This window comes from Sciurus vulgaris (assembly GCF_902686455.1).
Source record: "Sciurus vulgaris genome assembly, chromosome: 3".
NCBI lineage: Eukaryota > Metazoa > Chordata > Mammalia > Rodentia > Sciuridae > Sciurus > Sciurus vulgaris.
The window spans coordinates 26,154,337-26,181,323 of NC_136463.1; the positions used below are offsets into that span (position 1 = coordinate 26,154,337).

The 26,987-nt window shown below is 43.8% G+C and overlaps 2 protein-coding genes across 2 annotated transcripts; both read right to left on the reverse strand.

Moving 5' to 3' along the window:
• Positions 1 to 450: 450 nt before the first annotated feature.
• SNF8 (SNF8 subunit of ESCRT-II) lies at positions 451 to 10,866 on the reverse strand. The gene is given in 12 exon segments (XM_079134332.1): positions 451 to 616; positions 619 to 675; positions 1,673 to 1,699; positions 1,702 to 1,752; positions 2,590 to 2,631; positions 2,633 to 2,656; positions 2,658 to 2,733; positions 5,297 to 5,369; positions 6,594 to 6,698; positions 8,203 to 8,341; positions 10,382 to 10,432; positions 10,798 to 10,866. Coding segments are annotated over 12 exon segments (792 nt in total). The 5' UTR covers positions 10,852 to 10,866; the 3' UTR covers positions 451 to 523.
• Positions 10,867 to 20,529: 9,663 nt separating this feature from the next.
• On the reverse strand, positions 20,530 to 26,276 carry GIP (gastric inhibitory polypeptide; the record flags this gene model as incomplete). Its single annotated transcript, XM_079130343.1, has 5 exons — positions 20,530 to 20,539; positions 21,598 to 21,699; positions 23,418 to 23,507; positions 24,276 to 24,422; positions 26,191 to 26,276. 5 exons carry the CDS (start codon positions 26,274 to 26,276, stop codon positions 20,530 to 20,532), a joined length of 435 nt encoding a protein of 144 aa, XP_078986469.1.
• Between the last annotated feature and the right edge of the window lie 711 nt (positions 26,277 to 26,987).

Sequence of the window (26,987 nt, forward strand, 5' to 3'; positions counted from 1 at the left end):
ACTAGTGTTCACTATTCTCTGATTCTCCTCAAAATTCATTCTTTCCTCCAGCTTGAGCCACCACTTATGCTGACTCCGGTTTCCTTCACACTCAGGTGAATCTGTCATATTTAGATCCTCTACAGAGAAAGCTAGAAGAGACTGATCAGAACTGACTTACTGGTTCACAAGGGTTTGTAGTGTGTAATAAGGAACATGGAATAGTAAGAGTTCTTAACTAGCGTGGTGGATATTTGTTTGATGGCTAGACCCTATAGCCAGGAGATGACCTGCATTCTGGGTCCCAGTTCTTCCATGACCTGCACAAGTCCATTTTTATATGTGCTTGCTATACTTGTGTTACTCAGGTTCTCCTTACTGGATAAAGGAAGCTTCCTCCAAAAAAGGATGCATATGTGAAGGCACTTTTAAAAAAATAAAATATTGGGGGAAGAAAGGAAAACTTGGAACTTCTTTTATAACAAATTGTCCAGGTTTATTCACCACAGGTCCTCCCTCTTCTCCCTGCCTGCTGTGCATCCCTTCAATACTGAGTCAGGGGGAGGGCTTCTCTGGCCTCCTCGGCTGTAATCTCCTGTGAGTAGAGATCAGTGAAGAGAGCTGGCAACCAGTAGTGGGGGCCTCCCCTGGGGCCTGCAAGTCCAGCCAGGCCAGCCCTTCCTTCAACAGGTGTTCTCCTGGAGGGAAAAGAAAAAATGACTTAAGAGCGAAGGTTCCATGGGTGAAATTTGGTAGCTAAGCAATCTCCAAACCTATTTTGGCTCCAGCAAGGCTTCAAATGACCTCTACGTGCCTTCGCACATTTACACAACCAAACTGGGATGCTGTTTGGTCTTATTTGCCTGAAGTGGTGAAGATATGCCACCAAGTCACTTAACTTGTGCTGCCTAGTGAATAGGTAGAGCCTGAGTAAAGTGGGATGTAGTGGGAAGGATGCAGGGCTCCAATATTTATTTTATGGCCTTGAGCAAATCACTGCTTCCCATTCTCCCAGGAGAGAAATGGAGATCACTGTTTCTAGCTGTGGGTTAACTCGCTAGGAACAAATGTGAGGGACCACATTTTTACTAAAATAGACTGAGTTCCTTTCCTAAGATGGGAAATATGCTCAAGATGGCCTGGTACTATAAGGCAGATATTTACGTTCTTTCCACTTTATAGATGCAAAGTCCAGATACTAAATTGCCTGGGTAAGGGAAAAGCTACTGAAGCCAAGGCTCCTGCATTCCTCATGCTGCTGCTTCCTCTTCACAACAAGAATCTTACATCAGTACCATGAATATATAATATAATTGTTATGTAATATGCAATATATGTTTAGTATATACTTATATAAGTAGTAAATTCCCTTCACTCTGTACTAGTTACTTCTAGCAAAAACTATATTAAGCTCCTGACCAGCAACTCCAGACTCAATAATATGTCCACGGGAGTAAGTGGGCATTGGTGGTTTCCCCAACAGCAGGGGCAGCTGCTATTAGTGCACTCCAGGGTCAGAGGCCTGCCTTAACAAGTTCTACCTTCTCAGTGCCATTGGCAGAGAGATAACGGGCTTCTCCTAGGGTGGAAACTGCAGCCTTCAAGGCAAAGAATGGGCAAAGCAAGACTAAAGTTCCTGCCTATGCGGTACCACCCCCCAACCAGGAACCCATCTTTCTGGGCTAAAATCACATACCAGCACTTGGCGCGCTCGCTCGGTCCCTCCCATTTAAGACTGGCTTTGATTTCACTGACAGTCACGTACCCATTTTTCTGAAGGAAGGAGCAGTGGGGACTGAGTCAGTTAAGAGTGCACTCACCTAGAGCCCAGCACCTACCCAGGAGCAGCACAGTTATCCAAACAGGAGAAAAAGCTGCCCTTGGGCCAATCCTGAGAAAGCATGGGAAAAGAATGTTTAGAGAAGTGACTTTCAGGATGACGGGTAGTTTCGTGGGTTCAGTCTTAAAGATGTGGGTCCCAGGCAGTAAGATACTAGGTTAGGCTTCCAGAGAACTCTTAGCATACGCCAAGGAGAGATTGAGAATGATAACTGATAGGAAGGAATGGTGATAATCATCAGCTGTTAATAATTAAAATATTTAAATATTCAGCCCTTACCCTGCCCCACCCAACCTGTTCCCACAAATAAAAAAGCCTCTTCCTTATTTAGTTTTGTTTTCCATTACAGAATTGGGGAAAATGAACATGTCTTCCCTAAAATACATGATGGGGTTCTGGGGAAGATGGTATATGCTTCAGGCATGCTAAGGAATGAGAGATTTGGCAAACAAAAGTAAAAATTTATTTGAAGAATCCACAAAGTAGCTTAACAGGACATCAGAGAGTGCCTACCCCAGGAAATATAGTTAGTTGTCTGCATGTCTGTCTACCTGACTAGACTGTAAGCTCCTCGAGAGCAGGACTGTACTGGACCTCTCTCTATATCTGCCCCACAGCGTAGCCCGTGCTTTGCACTGTAGCTGCTCAATAATGTCTGCTGAATGAGCACAGGACTGAGTAGTTCATCTGTAAGACAGACTGCAAAAGACGGGGCAGTGGGGAGAAAAGATGAGAACAAGCTCACACGCTCTCCAAAGGTGCACCAGTACCTCTGCCAGCTGCAGCACCACGGTGTGATCCATATTCAGTTCAAGCTGGAACAGACTGAATGAGGTAAAGTACCGCCCACAGGGATGATGCCGAAGCCAGTGCCCAGTGCCTTTAGTTTCTTGATGGCCCTGATCAGGTCGTCTCTGAGGTGAGGAAGAGCAGCTTAAAGACCCTTGGCAGATCAGACCTGACAACAATGCAGTTTCAGCTCTGCCCGGGGCAGGGTACCCTGAGAGAAGAGTCAATGGCACACAACTCTCAACTCCTCAGTAAAACAGCAGTTAAAGAGCACCAAATAGTGCTTGGACACTGAAGGAAGATAGTACAGAAGTCAATCGCTCACTTTACCCAAAAAGGTAAAAAACAGAATACATGACCAGTGTAACTCCACATCACATGTACAATCACAAGAATGGGAAGTTAGACTCCATGTATTTTATGTCAAAATACACTCTACTGTCATATATAACTAAAAATAAAATTCTTTTAAAAAGTAATAAGCCTACTGAAGCTCATCAGGAAATATGGGTAAGTTAGTTGAAGACAAAAGGGAGTAGTGTGAACTGTGGAGTTTTTTTTTTTTTTTTTGGTGCTGAGGATTGAACCCATGGCCTCTCACATGCTAGGCAAGCATTGTAAAACGAAGCTACATTCCCAGTCCCTTATCCTTTTTTTTTTCTTATCCCTTTTTTTTTTTTTTTTGCAGTACTGGGGATCGAACTCAGGGCCTTGTACTTGCTAGGCAAGCACTCTACCAGCTGAGCTATCTCCCCAGCACCCCCTATCCATTTTTTCATGATTGTCATTTGGAAATTCAAGTCCAGCATTGCCAGATTTTCTGATTTCTCAATTGACAACAAACTCAGGAAAAGACCCACAAAATGAGGTCATATATCCAGCCCACAAATTGAAAGGTTATAAGTTCTGCCAAAGCCCAGAAATATATCACCTAATCAGCCAGGGAAAGAGAACTTTTAGGTAGACTGAAGTGCTTTCTCCAGCCCGTTAGAAGAGCAGATTCAAATCTCTCTTGCCAGGTATGAAAGCATACACGTGCAATCCCAGCAACTTGGGAGGCTGAGGCAGGAGGATTTCAAGTTCAAGGGCAGGCCCCTAAATTTAACCAGACCCTCAGCAACTTAGGGAGACGGTCTCAAAATAAGAAAAAAATAAAAAGACTGGGGATGTATTCAGTGGTAAAGTGCCCCTGGGTTAAATCCCCAGTAATCCCTGCAAAATACAATCTCAAATGCACTAGCTCACCTCCTCTTCATAGGAATTAAATATGTAATGAGTATGGTTAGTAATCTTGTCATCACTTCCTTTTTGAATATTCCTGGTCTTCATGATTCCATTCTGGGATGGCTCTTTGGGAGCTACATCTAAAACCACCACTCATTTTTTCTCAAGTTGAACTCAAACATAAGAGGCTTGTGAACCAGGTCAATGTACCACATTATCTCATCCCCACCTCTATGCCCAGAATTTCTAAGGGCCTACCCCTTTCTCCTTGGCTTCCAATAATCTCAAAAGCCATGTACATTCCCCTAAGTTAAAAACAATACATATGTATGAAAAATGCTAATACCCCAACATGTATACAAGATGTAATCTCTTAGTTGAGAGAAAATATGATTTTTTTGTTTGTTTCCTTTTCAGGTTTGTTTGTTTTTGTGGAACTGGGGATTGAACCCAGGGGCAGTTAAGCTCAGTTAAGTGCTGAGCCACACCCCAGCCATTTCTTCTATTTTATTTAGAGACATGGTCTCACTAAATTTGCTGAGGCTGACTTTGAATTCATCATCCTCCTGCCTCAGCCTCCAGAGCTGATGGGAATACAGGCATGTGTTACTACACCCAGCCAAAATGAGGTGTTTTTATCTTTTTTTTTTTTTTTTTTTTTTCAGTGCTGGGGATAGAATTCAGGATCTCACACATGCTAAGGATATGTTCTACTACTGAGTTATATCCCCAGCCTTCTTTTTTTAAAAATAAGTCTCTATAGTTTTCTTTTTTTTTCTTTTCTTTTTTTTGCAGTGCTGGGGATTTAAACCCAGGGCCTTGTGCTTGCGAGGCAAATGCTCTACCAACTGAGCTATATCCCCAGCCCGGTCTCTATAGTTTTCTAATATGAAATTTTTTTTTTTTTTTCTGATCATACAGAGCAATAAAAACAGTTCATAGCTGGGAATGGTGGTGTGGCCTATAATCCCAACAGCTTGGGAGGCTGAGGCAGAGGATCAAAAATTTGAGGCCAGACTCAACATATTAGTGAGACCTTCAGCAACCTGGCAAGACTATCTCAAAAAAATAAAAAGATATATAACTCAATGGTAAAACACCTCTGGGTTCAACCCCTAGTAATGAAAAAAATAAAATTAAAAAAAGATCCTAAGCTAGCTTACACATGAGGAGTAGGAAGAAAAGATTTACATCTGGAGCAGGGCCTAGTGGAACATGCATGCAATCCTAGAGACTGGGGAGACTGAAGCAGGAGGATGGCAAGTACAAGGCCAGCCTCAGCAACTTAATGAGGCCCTAAGCAATTTAATGAATCCCTGTCTCAAAATAAAAAGGGCTAGGATGTGACTCAGTGGTTAAATGCCCCTGGGTTCAATCCCTAGTACCAAAAAAAATTTTAATAAATGAATAAAGGCTTTCCATCTGACTTGAAAGACCTCTAAGTGGTTAGAAGACAACACTTACTGGCTGACATCCTGGGCAAACTTGCCCCTTCCTTTTAACACCTGTTGATGTAGTTCCTCCAGAGTTATCAGACCTATTAGAGGGAGAGACAGAAAGCAAATGAAGAGAGTACCTTTATGGCTGCAATGTTCTTGATATCAGGGCTGTATGTGTTTAAAGCCAATGATTTATAACTGGTTTTTACATTTTTTGTAAAAAAAAAAAAAATATATATATATACATATATGCATATGTATACATATATACACATTTTCTTAAGTCGTGTAGGACACAGTGTCTTTATTTTTATGTGGTGCTGAGGATTGAACTCAGTGCCTCACACGGCTATGCAAGTACTCCACCACAGAGCTATAGTCCCAGCCCCTACATTTTTTTTTTTTTGGTACTGGAAATTGAACTCAAGAGCACTTTACCCAGCTCTTTAATTTTTTATTTTGAAACAGGGTCTAAGTTGCTCAGGGCTTTGCTAAATTGCTGAGACTGACCTTGAACTTCTATTCCTCAGCCTAAACCTCTTGAGTAGCTAGGATTACAGTCATGTGCCACCACACCCAATTCATATGACTATTTTCTTAATTAAATATTTTTTAGTTGTCAATAGACCTTCATCTATTTATCTATAACCAGTGCCAAGAACTGAACCAGTGCCTCACACATGCTAGACAAGTACTCTACCACTGAGCTACAACCCAGCCCCACCAGATGACTATTTGTAACATCACATTTTAAGGAATGCAGACTCAGTTGGCATCCCTACACTTCAAACATGCAATGCAGGCCTGTAGTTACTAATGAAAAACTCATAACCAGATGCATCACACATCATGGGAAAAAACCTACTTCCTACCTCCCTCCTATTTTCTGTAATGATCCAGGGCTGGATCTTCCCAGCCAAAGATTTTTAGAGATTAGAGACAATCAGCAAGGTACAGTGGCACATGCCTGTAATCCCAGCCACTTGGAAGACTAAGACAAGAGGGTCACAAATCTGATGCCAGCCTCAGCATGTTAGGAAGACCTGTCTCTGGGGGGGGGGGGGGGGGGACGGGACTTGGGATGTAACTCAGTTGTAAAGCAGCCGTGTACTAGAAAAAGGAAAGGTGGAAGGTGGGGGTGGAAACAATCATTCAGGTAATTCTAGTGACACTTGGCTCTGGACACATGCCACAAATTCAACTGCATAAAACAGCTAAGATGTATCTCAAGACCTTGCAGGTTTGCAGACTATGGGATGGCAAAGATAATCTTCTCAGAGAAGTTCAAAGCCCAATCCACAGATTCTAACCACAGCCCTTACCTCCATTCCGGTGCTTTAGAGCCAGGCATACTTCGATAATCTGGACGCCCAACTCATAATAGAAGTCCCCCACGCCCAGCATCTCAGACCAAAATCCTTTTCCAGCTATAAGAGAGAAAAAACAAAAACTAAGTTATTCAGTAATTTTCATCCTTTGTTTTTCCAACAGTGGACTGAAACATCTATTTTTCAGGAAATCTTATTGCCTAGCTTTATGTCCTACTCCATTGCTACTCAAGATCCTCTGTGACAACCTGTCTCTTGAGAACTCCTGCTTTACAGGCTTGAGGGCTGGGAATATAGCTCAGTGGGGAGAGTGCTTAACTCGCAAGCACAAGGCCCTGGGTTCAAATCTCCAGCACCACAAAAAATTTAAAAAATTTTAAAAATTAAAAACAAAAAAACAAAAAAACAGGCTTGGACAGTTCCAAAGGGTGGGCAATATCAAAGTCCTTTTTGGGGCTCAGGTTATGATAGTTCAGTGGAGTTTTCCTTTCCCAAAGCATACAGTGAAATACAGTGGGAGATATGATCCAGACAAGGCTAAGAGAAAAAAAATATGCAAACTTGGCATTCAAAAATCCACTGAAGGGGCTGGGGATATAGCTCAGTGGGTAGAGTGCCTGCCTGGGTTCAATCCCCAGCACTGAAAAAAAAAAAAAAAAAAAAAAAAAAATTAGTAAGTCCAGAGTAGTATTGTAGGCCTGTTATCCCAGCAGGGCAGGAGGATTTCAAGTTCAAGGAAGAGTCAACCTCAGCAACTTAGCAAGGTCCTAGGTAACTTGTTGAGACCCTGTCTCAAAGTGAAAAATAAAAAAGGGCTGGGGATGTAGCTCAATGGTAAAGCACCCCTGGATTCAATCTTCAGTACAAAAAACTAAACATTTAATACACCCAACCTATGGAACAGCATGGGTTAGAAACACAGTACACTGTAGAATATGTTATTTACTCTTTTGATGGAACTGCTGCTGCCCAGATGACAAGAATATTCTACCTACATATCATTAACCCAGTAAAAGATCAAAATTCAAAGTATGGTTTCTAGTGAATGTCAATTGCTTTTGCAGCACTGCCAAGTTGAACCATCCTACAATGGGAACCATCTGTATCTTTTAACTCTCAGTGTTACTTACCTCTGCAATTACAGGACAGGGTCAAGCTTAAGACCCTGGGTTCAAATTCCAGCACTGCTCCCTGGCATTGTAGAACAGTAAGAAGACTCCCACTTCCTTTTTTATATAGCTCTTTGTTGACTACATGACCAAATAGCACTTTCATTAAAAGTAGTTTGGTTTTTAATTTCAAATAAGGGAAAATGCCATTAAAATAACAACAACAAGTACAAAACTCCACTACAGATCATCTGATCATTCAAGGGAGAATCATGAACCCTGGCTACTTGGTCTGCATCCTAATCTTTCCATCTTCCCAGCAGAACAGGCACTAGCCATACTGCTAGGTACTCCTAAAGAGGACATCCTCTGGATCTTCTCACAGGCCCTTCTAAAGGGTTAGTGGGCACCCTGACCATGGTGATGGTAAGTAGATAAGCCTCTGTCCCTAAGAACCTTATGAGGACACTGGACCCCTATAGACAGTTTCTTACAAGCCAGAGGATCCACTCCAATAGTTGCACACATGTCCTGGAACTGCACCCGGAATTCAGGATTCTTCCTTATCTCCTGCTTGTGCTTGCTGGCAAATTCCTCCAGGTTGGTCTTAAACATGTCCAACTGTTTTGACATCTGTTGGAAGGACAAGGGGGAGCTTAGGAGCAGCCCATGTGATAATTAGTTATCTAAAATAAGACCCTGGCAGGGAAAAAGCCGAAATAACCTGTCTCCTTCAGGCCTACCATTATGCTGTTTACTGTCTCCTCTTTTTATCCTGCCTCTCTGGCATAACTGTCAGCAGAAGTGAGATACTGTACTTTTTCCTCAATTCTAAACTATACATTTTTTCATGTATCCCTGTTCTAAAATCAGGATGCATCCTATAATAGTCAACATGTATGTCTTTCCTTTTTCCCCAAAAACTGTTAATAAATTGAAGGTACATCTAATCCCCTTTTCTTCAAAATAAGGGAATGCAGTGTTACCACAGTGGAAAATCTTCAGTCACTGATGGAAAAGCTAGGTAGGAAAAAATGAAGCCTGGCATGAATTAGGACTATAGTGGTTATTTAACCAGAGTCATGGCTCTCCTTGGGGATCCACTCCACATAAAGAAATGGGGTGTGGGGGAGGCAGCTGACTATCAAAGCAAAAACAATGTTTTGTGGATGCTATGAATTTTTATTTGTATTACCACCTCTCTTTCTTTCCCTAATTAACAAAGACTATTTCCCCCAGCCCTGCTTTTTTTTTTTTTTTTTTTTTTTTTTGTACTGGGGATTGAATCCAGGGGTGCTTAACCACGAAGCCACATCCTCAGGCCTTGTTAATTTTTATTTAGAGACAGGGACTCACTAAGTTGCTGAGGCTGGCTTTGAACTCATAATCCTCCTGCCTCAGCCTCCCAAGCCACTGGAATTATGTGTGTGCCACCACACACAGCACAAAGACTATCTTCTATCCTACCAAATCAACCATGCCTGGCCCAACACCTCCTCATTTGCAACATAAAACTATCAGAAGCTGGGCACAGTGGGACATGCCTGTAATTTCAGCTATTTAAGAAGCTGAGGCAAGAGAATCTTAAGTCTGAGAACAGCCTCGGCTTGGGGAGACCTGGTCTCAAAACTGTAAAGGGCAGCCAGGCAGCTTGAGAGGGTTGAGTCAGAAGGATGGAGAGTTCAAAGCCAGCCTCAGCAAAAGCAAGGAGCTAAGCGACTCAGTGAGACCCTGTCTCTAAATAAAATACAAAATAGGGCTGGGGATGTGGCTCAGTGGTTGAGTGCCTCTGAATTCAATCCCTGGAAACACCCCCCCCCAAAAAAATAAAACATCTGCCCAACAGCTGTTCAACCTTAGACTGACACTACTCTTGTTATTAATCACTGTGACCAAGACTATTGTTTCAAATTATTCAATGTAATCCTCTTAATTTTCATCTTTGAAACACTCCCTTTGGCTTGGTATAGTGTTACTTGCCTGTAATCCCAGCAGCTTGGGAGGCTGAGGCAGGAGGATAGCAAATTCAAAGTCAGCCTCAGCATCTTAGTGAGGCCCTAAGCAACTTAGCAAGACCATCTCAAAAAAAAAAAAAAAAAAAAAAAAAAAAAAAAAAGGTTGGGGATGTGACTCAGTGGATAAGTTCCCTGGGTTCAATCCCTGGTGCCAAAACCAAGAAACAAAAAACCAAAAATACTTCCCTTTGCCTCAATCTCTTTGTATATGCCCATAATTAACCTTGGCATGTATATTCCCAATGCAATGCTATTCCCAATAAGTATCAGTATTCTTTGGATAAACCGATTTTGTTTTAAGTTGACATGAGATTTTAATGAGGACTGAACAAGATGGTATATGTAAAGAACTAGACACGGGAAGGTAGTTCAGTGGTAGAAGGCTAGCCTGTACAAAGTCCTGGGTTCAATCCCCAGAACCAAAATAAACAGACAAATAAATAAATAGACAAGAGCCTGCACCTAATAAGCATTTAATCACTCAAAAATGTTAGCTAGTGTTATTAGCAAGTTGCCTAAAAGATCACAGCAACCCAGAAATCCGGATTTGCCAAATGCCCTACTTTTACTTCAATCTAAACAATGCAGTTTACATCAATGGTGAACTGACCGGCCTTGTTTGGTCTCCCTTCCTGCATGGAGCCCTTCAATCACTCACCTGGGCCAGCTGGTCCTCTGCCAAGACAGTCCCTCGCTCCTTATACTTGGCCTGTCAGACAAAGAAACCAGCATGAGCTGAGGAAGTGAGGCTGTGGAGGCCTCCACTTTTGCTGCCTCAGCTGAAGTTTGAAAAGAGAAGGGTCTCTCTTTAAAGTGTTTTTTTTAGGAAGGACAGGGTGAGGGAATATAGTCGACGGCTTCCGTCTGTGGTCAAATTAGGAAACTCGGGAAAGGACAGGTGGATCGGGGATGTTGACACGTCAGTCCACCAGGAGATGGAGAGACTCGGTTCCCAGGCGCCCGAGAATCCTGTCTTAGCGTCTGCTGCAAGGCGATTTAAGGGTACAGAACTCTGCACTGGAATTCAGTCTCACGGGATAGGGGTGGGCTGGGAGTCGACCTCTTCGCCCTCACCTCCGCAAGCTTCTTCTTGGCGATGGCGCCGGCTCCCACCCCGCGGCGGTGCATCCCCGCCCTGGGCCCGCGGGCCGCCCCGCTGCCGGGACCCCAGGTTTCCTCGTCCCGGGTTCCGCCACCGGCTCCCAACACGGAAGCCCGGGCAACGCGTCATCCGATCGCGCCGGAAGTCACCCTTCCACTTCCTGCCGCGGGGCTAAGGGTCTCCCTCCGCCACGAACCCCGGCCCCGCCTCACCCTGGTGGCAGAACTCCGAAAAGCCCTTGTAGCACGGAAGAGTCGCCGAGCGCTGGAACGAAAACCCCGACCCCTCTCGTATTGTTCGTCGCATCCTGCGCCCTTTGCCGCCGCAGGTCCTGGAGTTCCCGCAACCACCACTCCATTGCCGGGAGGTCGACAAATCCTCCACTTGACTTTTATATATATATATGTATCTGATAAAGTTATGAAAGAACTAATTTTTTTTTTTCCGATGCTGGGGGTCGAACCCACCACGGGTGCTTTATCACTAAGCTACGTCCCCAGTCCTTTTTAATTTTTTGAGGCAGTGCCTCGCTCAGTTGTTCAAGCTAGCCTCCAACTAGTGACCCTCCCTGCTTCAGCCTTCTGAGTCTTTGGGAGTCTAGGCGTGCGCCTGGTTTTGAGAAATACCCCAAAACCGCCTGCTGCATGCCAGGCACTATGTTGACCTTTCAAGGTTCCATTCTGAGCAAAAGCCAGAAGCCATTCCACTCTACTGGAACTTCACCTGTTGGAGTCTCATGCAGAAATTCTGATTTGGGAGGGCCCTACAGTTAACATGACTTCTGGAGTCCGATTGCTTGGAACCACAGCTCAGTTCCACTTCATATGGTTCAGTAACTCAAACCAACTTCCTTTATTTCTTGTGTTTTATTATCCACAATTGTAAAAATAGAATAACACCTATACGTGAATTGTGAGGATAGTGAGAAATTAATGTAATAAAGCATTTAATACAATGCCCAGCATAAAAATAAGAGTTGTTATTATTCATCGTCTTGGGTGGAATCTGTCATTTTTGTGTTTAGAAAGCTGCATGGGTGATTTTGATAGCGTTATTAAGTCTAACAAGGAACTATTGGAAGATGCTTTTTGTTACTTTTGAAACAGGGTCACACTATATTTTCTCAAACTGCTGGGCCCAGGTAATTCTGCCTCAATCCATTACTGGAATGACAGGCATAGGCCACCTTGCCCAACCATGGAGGACTCTAGGCCAGGGAATAATAAGATCATTTTTTTTTTTTTAGCGACTGGGAGGCTGAAGCTCTAGAAGTGTCAAAAGTTTGAGCCCAACTTCAGCAATTTAGTAAGCCCCTGTCTCAAAAAGGGGCAGGGTCTGGGGATGTAGCTCAGTAGTATTGCACCCCTGGGTTCTATCCCCAATGCTGACAAAAAAGAAAGAAAAAGAAAAAACTTGACTCTAGTCAAAGGATAAAATTATAAAGATTATAAATGACTATTTTCAGTTCTGGAGTTGGGCAACTCTTCATCCTGTAAAATAAAGTGTTGCTGATTGTCACAGCTAAGACTGGGTTTATAGACAGAAGGGATTGAAGAAAGCAGAAACCAAAAAAAAAAAACATTGATTATTTCAAAGATATTTTCCTGTAGCCAAGTGTGGAGGTAAGGCAGAGGGAGTTGTATAGGCTTGTATTCACAGCAACTCCTAAGGCTAAAGCAGGAGAAGCTCAAATTCAAGCCAGCCTGGACAATTTAGTGAGACCCTGTCTCCAAACAAAAAGGGCTGGCAGGGCTGGGGTTGTGACTCAGTGGTGCATGTGTGAGGCACTGGGTTCAATTCTCAGCACCACATATAAATAAATTAAAGGTTCATCCACAACTAAACAAAAAAAATTTTTAAAGGGCTATCACCGTAATCCCACGGTAGAGTGCCACTGAGTTTAACTCCCAAGATTGTAAAGTGAAGAGGAAAAAAATAAAAAAGAAGAAGAAGAGGGGAAGGAAAAGGAAAGAAAAAGGGATTAAAATAGGGAACTTCATTATCAGGCCAGTAAACCTGGCCTGCTGGGAATTTTGGCGACTATCTGCCTAATCCTGATTTCTCAGGTCATATAAACAGCTTAGTTTCACCTTGGTAATATAAAACTTTATCATGAGCAACTCCATTTTAATTTTTAGCTTGGTTTGCTGGAACCTAGTATAGGAGTTTAGTCCAAAACAATGGCTTTCTGTAATTTTTACTTGGGAGGGAAGGTACTAGGGAATTGAACCAGGGGCTTTTAACCACTGAGCTACATCCCCAGCCTTTTTATTTTTTATTTTGAGACAGGGCCTTGCCAAATGGCTGAGGTTGGCATCAAACTATTGATTCTCCTTCAGCTTTCCAGGTTGCTGGAATTACAGGAGTTCACCATTGTGCACATCTGGCTTCCTGTAATTTTCACTGAGCACTCTTCATTTGCACACTCTGATTTCATATCCTCATACTCTTATGTCTCCCCAAACACAGAAACACAGTCCCTTAGGTACTTACTGACACCAACTCAACTACCAGCTTCCTGCCTTACTGCCTGACTCCCAGTGTATGACTCCTTAAATTATACACACTCACCCCTCTCTCACATTCACGTCTTACTATTCATACTTTCAACTATTCACTTGCACACTCCCTTAGATACAGTTCCTCTCAGTAAATGTGACTCCTAGTCTCCCTTAAGCACACGTGCTCTTCCCTTTATGCAGACATATCTTTACCTTTAATGGTGTTAGAGAAAGTATACTGACCAGTACTATATGCTGGTCAATGTTTAACAACCATGTCTCCAGGCTGGGAGGGGAGAAATCTGATTTGTAGCCTTTGCCGATATCTATGATGTAAATACTCTGACCATGGCCAGTTTCAAGTTACCCAAGATTTCACAACCTGTTCACAGAATTCCAGAGGATTTAACACTAGCTCTTCCATACCCTTTGCTCCATCACACCATTGAATGCTGACCATCCCAGATAGCCTCACTTGCTTTAAGTGACTCATTGACCTTGTGGCAAGGTGGCTGACTGCATGGATTTTTAACTTTCTACCTTAAAAAGGCAGTGCAATACACAGTTAACATCTATTATTAACAGTTCACCCTTTAGGGTTGTGATGAGGCACTGATTTTTGTTGTTTTTGTTGTTTTTAGTTATTGTGGATTGAACACAGGGGTGCTCTACCAATCCCCAGTCTGTTTTTTTATTTTGAGACAGATCTCACTAAGTTGCCCAGGTTGGCCTCAAATTTGCAATCTTTCTGCGTCAAATGGCTGGAATTACACCACACCCAGCTATGCTGAGGCTTGAAGTGAGGTCATTTCGATTAAAGAAAGAGAGAAAGCAAGGAGGAAGGAAGGATGGGAGGAAGGGAGAAAAGCAAGGGAAGGGGAAAGGAAAGGAAGGAGAAAGGAAAGGAAAAAAGAAAGGAAGGAAAGAAGAAAAGAAAGAAAAGAGAAAATAAATGATATTTATAAAAGTTTTTTGAGCCAGGCATGGTGGCGCACGCCTGTAATCTCAGTGGCTCTGGAGGCTGAGGCGGGAGGATCACCAGTTCAAAACCAGTCTCAGCAAAATTGAGGTGCTAAGCAACTCAGTGAGACCCTCTCTCTAAACAAAATACAAAATAGGGCTGGGGATGTGGCTCAGTGGTCAAGTGCCCCTGAGTTCAATCCCCTCCCCAAAAATGCCTTTTGAGCCAAGAGTCTAGGTTTGTGATCCCAACTACTCAGAGAGGCTAAGGCAGGAAGACTACCAGCTGAAGGGCAGCCTGGGCAATTTAGTAAGACCCTTTCTCAAAAAAAAAATTGTTTTTCACAGTGCTTGGTCCATAATAAATAAGAACATTGCACAAATGAGGAGGTGGGGGACTATTCCTTTTTGATTAATTGACTAATCCCCAGATACCTAGTACCCCAGTAGTGTAGTAGATCCAAACTTATCCCTAAGACTTTTTTTTTTTTTTTTTTTGCACTGGGTATCAAACCCAGGGGCACTTTACTGCTAAGCTACATCTTCAGCCCTTTTTATTTTTAATTTTGAGACAGGGTCTCAGTAAGTTTCCCAGACTGGCCTGGAACTTGCCTCTTCCTATCTCAACCTCCCAAGTCACTGGGATTATAGGTGTGTGCCACTGCACCCAGCCCCAAGACATTCAGTTCCATTATTAAGAATCACTGTAATGTATCCTCTAAAAGACAATTTTTGGCATCATGTGGTGATATAGGTCTCTAGTCCTAGCTATTCAGAAGGCTGAGGTGGGAAGATCACTTCAGCTCAGATGTTAGGGGCCAGCCTGAGCAACATAGCCAGATCCCAGCTCAAAAAATAAGTACAAATAAAATATATCCCCTGAGTAGAGGTTGTGATGGGCTGACAGATCTGGCTCCATGAGAATGTTATAGGCCAGACCATAGGGGAAATGACTAAACAGACTCCATTTTGCTCTGAGACTCCATGTTATGTAGGAAATAAGCTTCTCCCATGGGAACATCTCGACTCTGTACCCATCCTCAGTTACTTAGCGTGACATGTTTGGCAATACAAAATGACAATTCTTATGTAATGAAAAATTGCTCTTTTTTGATCTCTATTGCTCTTAACCAATGTACCATGTAAACAGTGATTGTATAGATGTTATTAGCCATTCTTTAGTTTGTACCTGGGTAAGGGTCATTTTGACCCCCTTCCCCCGCTGCTGATGATCTAATGATGTTAGTTTGTAATTTCGAATCATAGCAACACTTATGATTGATGTGATTTTTGGTATAAGAACCCCTACAACCCTATGGTTGGGGCTGTTCTCCCAATAACCATTTTTTAGGGGCACTGTGTGAGACAGTCAGCCGGCCAGCTTAATAAAGACTCTCAAATTTGGACTTCTCAGTGGTGATCGGTCTGTTCTCAAGTTGCACCCCAAAACAAGGTGTGCACTAAACTGTGTGTGCTCCAGATGAGGAGCTCTAGGAGTTTAGAGGAAAGGAAATCAAGAATATTAGAGCTGGGCCAACATCATTCTTAATGGAGAAAAACTGAAACCATTCCCTTTAAAAACGGGAACAAGACAGGGATGTCCTCTTTCACCACTTCTATTCAACATTGTCCTCGAAACTCTAGCCAGAGCAATTAGGCAGGCTAAAGAAATTAAAGGGATATGAATAGGAAAAGAGGAACTTAAGCTGTCACTATTTGCTGATGACATGACTCTATATTTAGAGGATCCAAAAAACTCCTCCAGAAAACTTCTAGACCTCATCAATGAATTCAGCAAAATAGCAGCTATAAAATCAAAACGCATAAATCTAAAGCATTTTTATACGCAAGCGATGAAACAGCTGAAAGGGAAATGAGGAAAACAACTCCATTTGCAATAGCCTCAAAAATAAAAAATAAAATACTTGGGAATCATTCTAACCAAAGAGGTAAAAGATCTCTACAATGAAAACTTCAAAACATTGAAGAAAGAAATTGAGGAAGACCTTAGAAGATGGAAAGATCTCCCATGTTCTTGGATAGGCAGAATTAATATTGTCAAAATAGCCATACTACCAAAAGTGCTATACAGATTCAATGCAATTCCAATTAAAGTCCCAATGATGTACCTTACAGAAATAGAGCAAGCAATCATGAAATTCATCTGGAAGAATAAGAAACCCAGAATAGCTAAAGCAATCCTTAGCAGGAAGAATGAAACAGGGGGTATTGCAATACCAGAACTTCAACTATACTACAAAGCAATAGTAACAAAAACAGCATGGTATTGGCACCAAAATAGACAGGTAGATCACTGGTACAGAATAGAGGACATGGACACAAACCCAAATAAATACAATTTTCTAATATTAGACGAAGGTGCCAAAAATACACACTGGAGAAAAGATAGCCTCTTTAACAAATGGTGCTGGGAAAACTGGAAATCCATATGCAACAGAATGAAACTAAACCCCTATCTCTCACCCTGCACAAAACTCAACTCACAATGGATCAAGGACCTTGAAATCAGACCAGAGACCCGCATCTTATAGAAGAAAAAGTAGGTCCAAATCTTCACCTTGTTGGCTTAGGATCAGACTTCCTTATCAGGACTCCCATAGCACAAGAAATAAAAGCAAGAATCTATAACTGGGATAGATTCAAACTAAATAGCTTTCTCTCAGCAAAGGAAACTATCAGCAATGTGAAGAGGGAGCCTACAGAGTGGGAGAATATCTTTGCCACTCATACTTCAGATAGAGCACTAATTTTCAGAATATATAAAGAACTCAAAAAACTCTACACGAAGAATACAAATAACCCAAACAACAAATGGGCTAAGAATATGAACAGACACTTCACAGAAGATCTACAAGCAATCAACAAACATATGAAAAATGTTCACCATCTTTAGTAATAAGAGAAATGCAAATCAAAACTACACTAAGATTCCATCTCACCCCAATTAGAATGGCGATTATCAAGAATACAAGCAACAACAGGTGTTGGAGAGGATGTGGGGAAAAAGGTACACTCATACATTGCTGTGGGGCTGCAAATTAGTGCAGCCACTCTGGAAAGCAGTGTGGAGATTCCTTAGAAAACTTGGAATGGACCTACCATTTGACCCAGCTATCCCACTCCTCGGCCTATACCCAAAGGCCTTAAAATCAGCATACTACAGAGATACAGCCACATCAATGTTCACAGCGGCTCAATTCACAATAGCCAGACTATGGAACCAACCTAGATGCCCTTCAATTGATGAATGGATAAAGAAACTGTGGTATATATATAGAATGGAATATTACTCAGCTATAAAAAATAATAAAATTATGGCATTTGCAGACAAATGGATGAAATTGGAGAATATCATGCTAAGTGAGATAAGCCAATCTCAAAAAACTAAAGGACGAATGATCTCGCTGATAAGCGGATGATGACACATAATGGGGGGTGGGGGGGCAAGAATGGAGGAAGGAGGGACTGTATAGAGGGAAAAGAGGGGTGGGAGGGGTGGGGGGGAAGGAAAAAATAACAGAATCAATCAAACCTCATTACCCTATGTAAATGTATGATTACACAAATGGTATGCTGTCACTCCATGTACAAACAGAAACAACATGTATCCCATTTGTTTACAAGAAAAATAAATTTAAAAAAATAATAAATGAATAAAATTAAAAAATAAAAAGAATATTAGAGATGGAAGAAACTTAAAAAGCTGACTGGAAGGCTGGGTGTAGCTCACTGATTGAGAGCTTTTTCTCTGCCTACCTAGCCCAGCCCTTCAGCCAACTCAGTTTGCCACACCTGAATTCTAAACTAATGCTCTCATTTTTTTTTTTTTTTGAGATGAGGAAACGAACTAAAGTGTGACAATCATAATAACCAAACAATGTTTATTGATGACTTACTTTTACTAGTGCCACTTTGTGCCAGGCATTATCTTTGATTTCAACCCTATGAAAAAGATGGCCTTTTTTTTTTTTTTTTTTTTTTTGATACTGGGGATTGAACACAGGTATGCAGTCCCACTGAACTACATTCCCAGACTCTTCTTCATGTTTTACTGTGAGAGAGGATCTTGCTAAATTGCTCAGAGCCTCACTAAACTGCTGAAGAGGATGCAATCCTCCTGCCTCAGCCTCGCAAATAACTGGAATTACAGGTGTGCACCACTGTGCCCAGTTTGAGCAGGATTTTTTTTTTTTTTTTTTCCAGAACTGGAAAAAAAAAAAAAAAAAAAAAAAAAAAAATCCCAGCCCTTTTTTGTTTATTTTGAGATAGGTTCTCACTAAATTGCTGGACCTGGCCTCAAACTTGTGATTCTTCTGCCTCAATCTCCCTAGTTGCTGGGATTACAGAGGTGCAGCACCAGAGGGAAGATTGAGGTTCATAAAAAGAATTTGCCAAGGCTGAGACCTATGAAGTGCGTTTTGCTCTAGCTGGCTAACACTGGACTAGAGTAAAAACAGAGGGAGGGATTCCAGGCAGTGTAGGCAATCCCTCTCTCTCCTCTTCATCCGGTCCAATGATTAGCCAGGGGAAAAAGGCGCGCGCCCTGCCCTCTGTGAGTGGATAGCACCGGGAGAAGGCAGCGCACTGCAGTGCGGAAGGCTTTACCTGCTGAAGGATGACGTGTGGGCTCTTAACAGTTGGCCCACTTTCCTTCACCCCGACTACTACCACGCTGATCTGAGTCACTATAATTTCTTCCTGAAATAGTGCAAAAGCCTCAGAATTTTTCTTTCTCTTGACCTCATCCCCCCTTAATCTCCATATAATCCTCTCTGTTTTAGGAATGATTATTTTATAATGTAAATGGTCCTCCCAGACATGCCCTTCCTTGAAATCTTTCAAGAACTTGAAATTTGCTGGGTGTGGCGGCAACACCTATAATCCCAGCAATTTGGGAGGTTGTGGTGGGAGGATCCCAAATTCAAGGCCAGCCTGGACCTTTAGCCAGATCCTGTCTCAAAATACAAAGGGCTGGGCTGGGGGTATAGCTCAGTTGGTAGAGTGCTTGCCTCATATGCACAAGGCCCTGGGTTGGATCCCCAGCACCACAAAAAAATAAAATGAAATAAAATAAAACATGCTTTGATGAATTAGCTTTAAAAAAAAAAAAAAAAGGAACAAAGGGCTGGGGAGGGGGTTGTATAGCTTGGTGGTAGAGTGCTTGCCTAGGTTGGGAGAGGCTCTGGGTTCAATCCCCCATAGTACTACAAAAAAAAAAAAAAAAAAATGGTTAGTCTGTCAGGTGTGGTGGCACATGCCTATAGACCCAGTTGCCCCGAAGGCTGAGGCAGGAGGATCACTTGAGCCCAGGAATTAAAGGCCAGCCCAAGCAAACTAGGGAGATCCTAAAATGCCTGAGCCAGGCATGGTGGTGAACACCTGTAATCCCAGGGGCTCAGGAGGCTGCGACAGGAGGATCACAAGTTCCAGGCTGACTTAGGCAATTTCGCAAGATCCTGTCTCAGAAAAATAAATAAATAAAAAGTACTGGGTGCCAGGTACAGTGGCACACACTTGTAATCTCCGTGATTTGCCACAGCTTCAGTCATTTAGCGAGGCCCTAGGCAACTTAGTGAGACAATTAAAAGTACTGGGGATGAAGCTCAGTGGTAAAGCACCCCTGGTTTATTGAATCCCCAATACCAAAAAAAAAACCAAAAAAAAAAAAAAAAAAAAACCAACTACCCAGGCACCATGGTAGACTGGGGAAGGCTAAGGCAGAGGATCCTACATTTAAGACCAGCCTGGGAAATTTAACTCGACTCAGTCTCAAAATAAAAGGACTGGGGATGTAGCTCAGTGGTGGAATTCGCCTGGGTTCCATCCCCTTAGGGGTGAGTGTGGGAGGGGAGATTAAGGCAAGTGTCTGTTGCTAGACCTGAAACTCCTCAGGGAGAAGCCTTTGTCCATTTTCTTCACTGCTGTTTGTAAACTATATTTAGCAGAGTCCCTGCCTATGTTGTTTGCGCTAAGTGTTTCAATGAAGAGATGAATTAACAGATGTGTATCCCTTTTTATGGGGAGCCGTAAGCACACAGATACCCACAAACACAACCTGTTATTGCTCAGTTGACATTTGAATATATTTTCACAATGGGCACAATGATTTATTTCAGCTTCTACTTTATTGGTTTGGTTTCTCTTGGGGACCCTGGAGTTCGGCGGAAGCAGGGGCTGAGTAAGTGAAGGGCAGAGTCCAGTCCTGAAACTGGGTTTGGTCAGTCACTGAGACCTGGGAGAATGGAGAAACAAGAGGAGGGGGTGGAGGGGAGTCGTTATCAACTAGGAGTCAGCTCAGCAAGTTTGTTTATCCTGGCACCCAGCCATAGCCAAACCACTCCCATCTTCAAATGATCTTTTTAATGATAAATAATCAAAATAATTCACAACACTACAGAGACAGTTACCCACTTTTCTATGGCGATTTTCTCATATCTCTTTTCTATTAGGTTGGTCACATTCCCTTTTTACCCTCTGGCAGATGCTTTTCCAGATTTTCCCTCTCCATCCCTTCCCAGTTTCCCAGTATTAAAGTCTGGATGTGGTTCAGTGTCTGTGCCTTGCTTGGCGTCTGCCTATCGGATGGGTGTCCTGTCTCATCCTCAGGTGCCTGAGTCTGTTGTCTTTAGTCCCTTTCTCCAGGACTGCATATATAGACTGAAGGATTTTCTAGCTTGTGACCACTGAGACCATCAGTGTCTGCAGAACAGGGCAAAGGGCCTCCGACTACGGGGGTTTTCATCACTGGGAGGGTGTCATGGCCCCAGGGTCCAGAGGGAAATTTGAGAATAGGGGTGGACAACTGAACTCTGGGGAGGAACTGGGACAGGAGGTCAACGAGAGAGAAATCCCAGTAGTAACAGCTAATACTTCTCAACTCTTATTACTCCTCAGATGTGACTCTCAGCTCATCACTTGCGTTATCTTATATAAATTTCACGACGATCCATTAAATAAGCCCTCCATTCCACCCCCAAACCTATGCTGAGAATGGCATGGTAGGCAAGTGCTCTACCACACAGGTAAACCCCAGCCTCCCATGAAATGGTTTAAGTAGATCTCATTTTAATGAAAACACCGAGGTTCAGAAAGGCTGAGTAATTTGCCAGTGTGTATTGGGGTAGAGATCTGACTAGGGGCTGGGGTATGGTTCAGCTTGCTTAGCATGCCCCAGGCCCTGGGTTCCATGTCCCTAGCACTTGGGGTGAGGAAATCTGAATTCATGAGTAACCCAGAAACTCAAGCTTCTAATCACTGTGCAACATGCCCAAAGCCACTATTCTCCCTCACCTGAATCTGCAGAGCTCTGTCTGGTCCACCATCCAGGCCAGCAGCTTTTGAGTCAACAACTCCTTTAGTAGATCTTCATCACAGGGGTTCTTGGGTGGAGAGCTGCAAAGAAGACAGTCTGTGGGGAGCCTGCTTGAGTCTGGACCTCACCCAGGGAAAGCAAATACAGGACCTGGGACCTCAAGGGGCCCTTGGAAGCGGGGACAGAGCCAACACAGCTGCCTCTTGGTTATCTCTGCTCTCAGATCCTGAGCCTCCTTTCCACCTGCCTCACCCAGCTCTGCCTGCCTGGGCAATAGGAGCTCTTCAACACAGGCAAACTCAAACAGGAATCTACTGCAAGGCCAGGCATGGTGCTGCATGCCTGTAATCTCAGTGACTAAGGAGGCTGAGGCAGGAGAATCCCAAGTTCAAGGCCAGTCTCAGCAATTTAGCAAGACCCTGTCTCAAAATAAAATATAAATAAAAAGACTTGGGGATGTAGCTTAGTGGCAAAGCATCCCTGAGTTTAATTCCCAGTACCAAAAAAAGAAACCAGCTTGCTGCAAACCAGGCATGGTGGTGAAACCCCTGTAATCACAGTGGCTTGGGAGGCTGAGGCAGAAGGAGGAGGATTGCGAGTTCAAAGCCAGGCTTAGCAACTTAGTGAGGCCCCAGGCAACTTAGCAAGACCCTGTCTGTCTGTATAAGCACCCCTAGGTTCAATCCCTGGTACTAAAAAAAGAAAGAGAGAGAGAGAGAGAGGGAGGATGGAAGGAAGGAAGGGAGGGAGGGAGGGAAAGAAAGAAAGAGAAAGAAAGAAAGAAAGAAAGAAAGAAAGAAAGAAAGAAAGAAAGAAAGAAAGAAAGAAAGAAAGAAAGAAAGAAAGAAAGAAAGAAAGAAAGAAAGAAAGAAAGCCAACTCACATTTAAATGAATGCATCCTAGAGACCCTAGCTTCCCTGGGATACATTCACTCTTTGTGCCACATTCCTCCTGGTTTCAGGCAGCAGGTAGCTGATTTCAAGGGACTGGGCTTGGGAGGAATCCCCCATTTCCCAGTCTTCCTGAGATTTGGCAGGGAGCAGTGGAGAATCCACATCCTGAGATCTCCCGTTCCTTGTCCCTCCTTGTCTTGTGAAACTGTGTGTACACTAGTCATGGATCTTAGAAACTACTCAAGAGCTGGGACTGTAGCTCAGTGGTAGACCACTGACCTAGCATGCACAAGGCCCTGGGTTTGATCTCTAGCACTGTAAAAAAAAAAAAAAAAAAAAAAAAAAAATCCTAGCCCAGAAACTCGCACAACCCCTCCTCTGTGAGTTTGGTTTATTCGTGGTACTGGGGATTGAACCCAGGGGTGCTTTACCACTGAATTACATCCTTAGTCCTTTTTATTTATTTATTTATTTATTTTGAGATCATGTCTTTTACTTTTACATTATGCATTTAAAAATTTTTGTAGTTGTATATGGGTAGAATGCCTTTATTTTATTTGTTTATTTTTATGTGGTGTAAGGATTAAACCCAGTGCCTCACACATGCTAGGCAAATGCTCTGCCACTAAGCTATACCCTCAGCCCACCCTTTTATTTTTTATTTTGAGACAGGATCCACGTTTCCCATGCTGGCCTCCAGTTTGCAATCCTCCTGCCTCAGTCTCCTGAATCACTGGAATTACATGTGTGTACCACGGTGCCTGACTGGAGGTTCCTCTTTGGTCTGGGGAAAAGAGGATGCTTATGGCAGAAGATACTTATGCTCTGGAGTGTGGGAGAGATACAAGTGAGATGGGGTGACCTGGGAGGCTCTGTTCCCTCCTTTTCCCCATGGGAGACTCACCTCAGCTGCTCTGCTGCCTCCTTATTCCCTTGAGATTGCCCAGCCAGTTCCAGGGTCTGGGCCTCCCTCTGGGTGATATTGTGTTTCCAGCTAGTAAGCAGAAGATTGGGGTGTGGATGGGCTGGAAGAGACTACAGATGTTCCCCTTCCAAGGACACTTGGACCTTTGGTACCTCAATCCTGGGAGCAAGGGTATCTCTTTCTCCACTCAGCCTCCCCACCATTTATCTTTAATTGCCTCCACCAGTGGCACCTCTTTAGAATTTACCAGGCTGACCAAATAGCAAGAGCACAGAAAGAGACTTGCTGTAGTAAGGAAGTACAGGGCAGTTTATTGCCAAAGTCTGAAGTGGCCACCACCAGTCATTGGAAGCAGCCCAGCCTCCAGTCTATATCCCAGCCCCCTGGGGATCCTCTCTGAGTTTCCACATATTTCCCCGATTCCTCCTCTTTGAAGTAAAGGGCTGGAACTCTGCCTGTGGGTGGCCACCTTGCTATACTAATCAACGCAACAAATGATTCTTCTAACAAAAAGAAGGAAGAAGAGGAGGAGGAGGATGGAGAGGAAGAGGAAGAGGAAGAAGAAGAATAGGAGGAGGAGGAGGAGGAGGGAGAGGAAGAGGGAGGATGAGGAAGGAGGAGGAGGAGGAGGAGGAGGAGGAGGAGAAACTGGCCATCATCACCCCTAGACCGACTGCTGCCAGAGTCAGGATCTCAATTTCCAACTCACCATCCTTATCTAGTGACAGGTGCCACTGGATTTGTGACCATGCTGCCTATGGGACTACATATGGCAACCTGATCTGAACACAGAAAAGCCAGGGCGTGTGGAAGAGGAATGGGTGCAGAATGACTCACTCATTCTTCTTCCCCTTCTGGGCCAGCAGCCAGTTCACAAAGTCTTGTTGGTGGATCTTGTCCATGGCAATACTGTAGTCACTGATGAAAGTTCCCTCTGCATACCTGGGGCCTCGAGGTCGGGAGCCACCGACCTTAGCATGGGATCTGAGGGAGGACAGATGAAAACCAGGATGCCAGAGAAGGGGCAGGAGCCAGAGATCATAATTTGGGAGCAAAGGATTGGATTGCCTCCAAGAGAAGTCAGGCATAAAAACAAACCAGCCCCGTTTCTTGGGAGCCAGTTTTTATGGAGACACCCTGTTGTCAATTCATTGGCAACTGAGGATAAAGTCCCTAGCTCTCTGGGACTTTTCTCCCAGTTCAAGTGTTCAAGGACTTTTTTCCTGCATTCTGTGTGTTTCCAGATTCTGGGCAAAGGACTGAATCACACTTTCTCATGATTTTTTTTTTTTTTTTGTACTGGGGATTGATCCAAAGGGTTTGCTCTACCACTGAGCTACATCCCTGGCTCTTCTTATTTTTTATTTTGAAACAGAATCTTGCTAAGTTGCTGAGGCTGGCCTGGAACTTGCCTCCTCCAGCCTCAGCCAATGGAGTTGTTGGGATTACAGGCATGCACCCCCATGCCCAGCTCAGTTTTCTGATTTCTTCCTCTTGCCTTGGTCCTGTCTGATTCAGTTCTTTGGTTCACTTTTAATCATCATCATCATCATCATCATCATCTCACAGAAGATCACTTTCCACTACTCAGGTTGTCTATAAACCCTTCAGTACATAAAATCATCTAACTCTTACAACATCCCTGGGAAATATCCACACCCCAACCTCCATGCCCTGCTTTGTCAGTACTGGGGATGGAACCCAGGGCCTCCCACATGCTAGGCAAGTGCTCTACTACTGAGCTACGCCCCAGCCCTACCCCATTGTGTGAATGAGGAAACCAAGGTGCCACACAGTGCGGGTGGCAGATCCAGGACTCATCACAGGCAAACTGGGCCCTGGGGTATAGCCTTAACGTCCACATGATGCGTCTCTCCTTCTGTGTGTTTCTGACAGCTTCCCTCACAGGGACGACTTTACATGTGCCAAATTAACATGGACACATGGTGTGTCCTTGCATCTGAGAAGGCCCAACTCTACTTAGACAAACTCTCTCAGTCCTCGAAAGACCACCAGAGCCCCCTGTTATAGTCACCATATTGCCGGCTTTTCATCCCAGTGCTCAGGACAATCTGCAATAGACCTAAGTGCTTCTTGTCTGTCTCCCTGAAGACAGGAGGCAGCAGTGGGTCACTGTTCACATACCCCTGTGCCTGAGCCCTAGAGGATCTCTGTATGATCTAGTGAAGACATCCACCTGCATCATCCAGTGGCTGAAGCTTTTACCAGAAAGGGAGAGGCTGGCTGGATGAGGTGGCGCATGCTCTAATCCCAGCAACTCAGGAGGCTGAGGCAGGAGGATTGCAAGTTCAAGTCCAGCCTCAGCTGTTTAGCAAGGTCTTAAGCAACTCAGTGTGAGACCCTGTCTCAAAGTAAAAATAAAAAGAACTGGGTCTGTGGCTCAGTAGTAAATTATCTCTGGATTTAATCTCTGGTACCAAAAAAAAAAAAAAAAAAAATATATATTTATATATATATATATAAAAAAAAAACAAAGGAGATGATGTCATCTTCTTGAGAATGCAGACATTGAGAAATCCTTCCTGAAATCCAATCATCTAACCAGTCTTTCCCACTGCGGCTGTAGCTCCTCGTAAGTCTCTGGTTCCATCCTCATTCTGCACCCGGGCTGCTGGCAGACTTTTCTCCTACTTCTCTCCTCTCAGCTTGGGGAAGCTTTCTCACCTTCCCCGTGAACCCAGTCCTGAGAGCCTGGTTATTCCTCAACCCTCTGCCTTCCTACGACTCCTACCTGGAGAGAGCCTCTTCCTTCTCTCCCAGCCCCACTGCCAGGAACAGGAGCACCAGCAGCAGAGAGCAGGTCTTCATGGCCATCATCTTCCAAGGGGGTTAGTTTCCACTCTGAGAAAGAAAAGGGCCAGGACGAGAGGATGGGGGTGCAGCCCAGAAGTCGTGCAGTGCCAGGGCCTGGGCAGCTGCTGAAAGCTGGGGGAGGGATGACTCCAAAAGGTTGGGGCAATGCCTTGGGGAAGGTGGAGTTGCCGGGGATTAGAGGTAGTGACAAGAAGGGTCACTGGGCCTGACCAGGAGATGGTCCTGCTTAGTTTTGTCTTCAGTGAACTCTGAATGGGGCGGAGAAGGGCAATGGTGGAAAGATCTAGGCAGAGTAAAGCAGTGAAGGCCTGTGTGCCAGGATACCTCCTTTCCCTGGCTCCAGAGGCCACACATCATAGGTATCAGATTAAGCCTGTCTCTCCCCTTAGAATCTCCCAGGTTCATGAGAGCCAGACTTCCTGATTTCTCACCTAAATCATTATAGCCCTCTTGCCCTATGTATAGAAACATCTCCCTTCTCAGGCTTAACTATTGTGACTCAGGAAAGTTCATTCTAAAGTCTGACCTGCCCCCTTCTTGTGGGGGTTTGATCTGTTTCATGGTGGTTCTTCAGTTGAGATGATGAACAATGAGGAAACTTGTCACACTCTTTGATGGCCTGAAAACCAAAGCTAGACCTGAAGAGGTGTGGGCTGCAAGACCCGACCTTCCTTAGAAACCATAGGAGGTGACTTCCTGTTTCTCAGGGGAGAG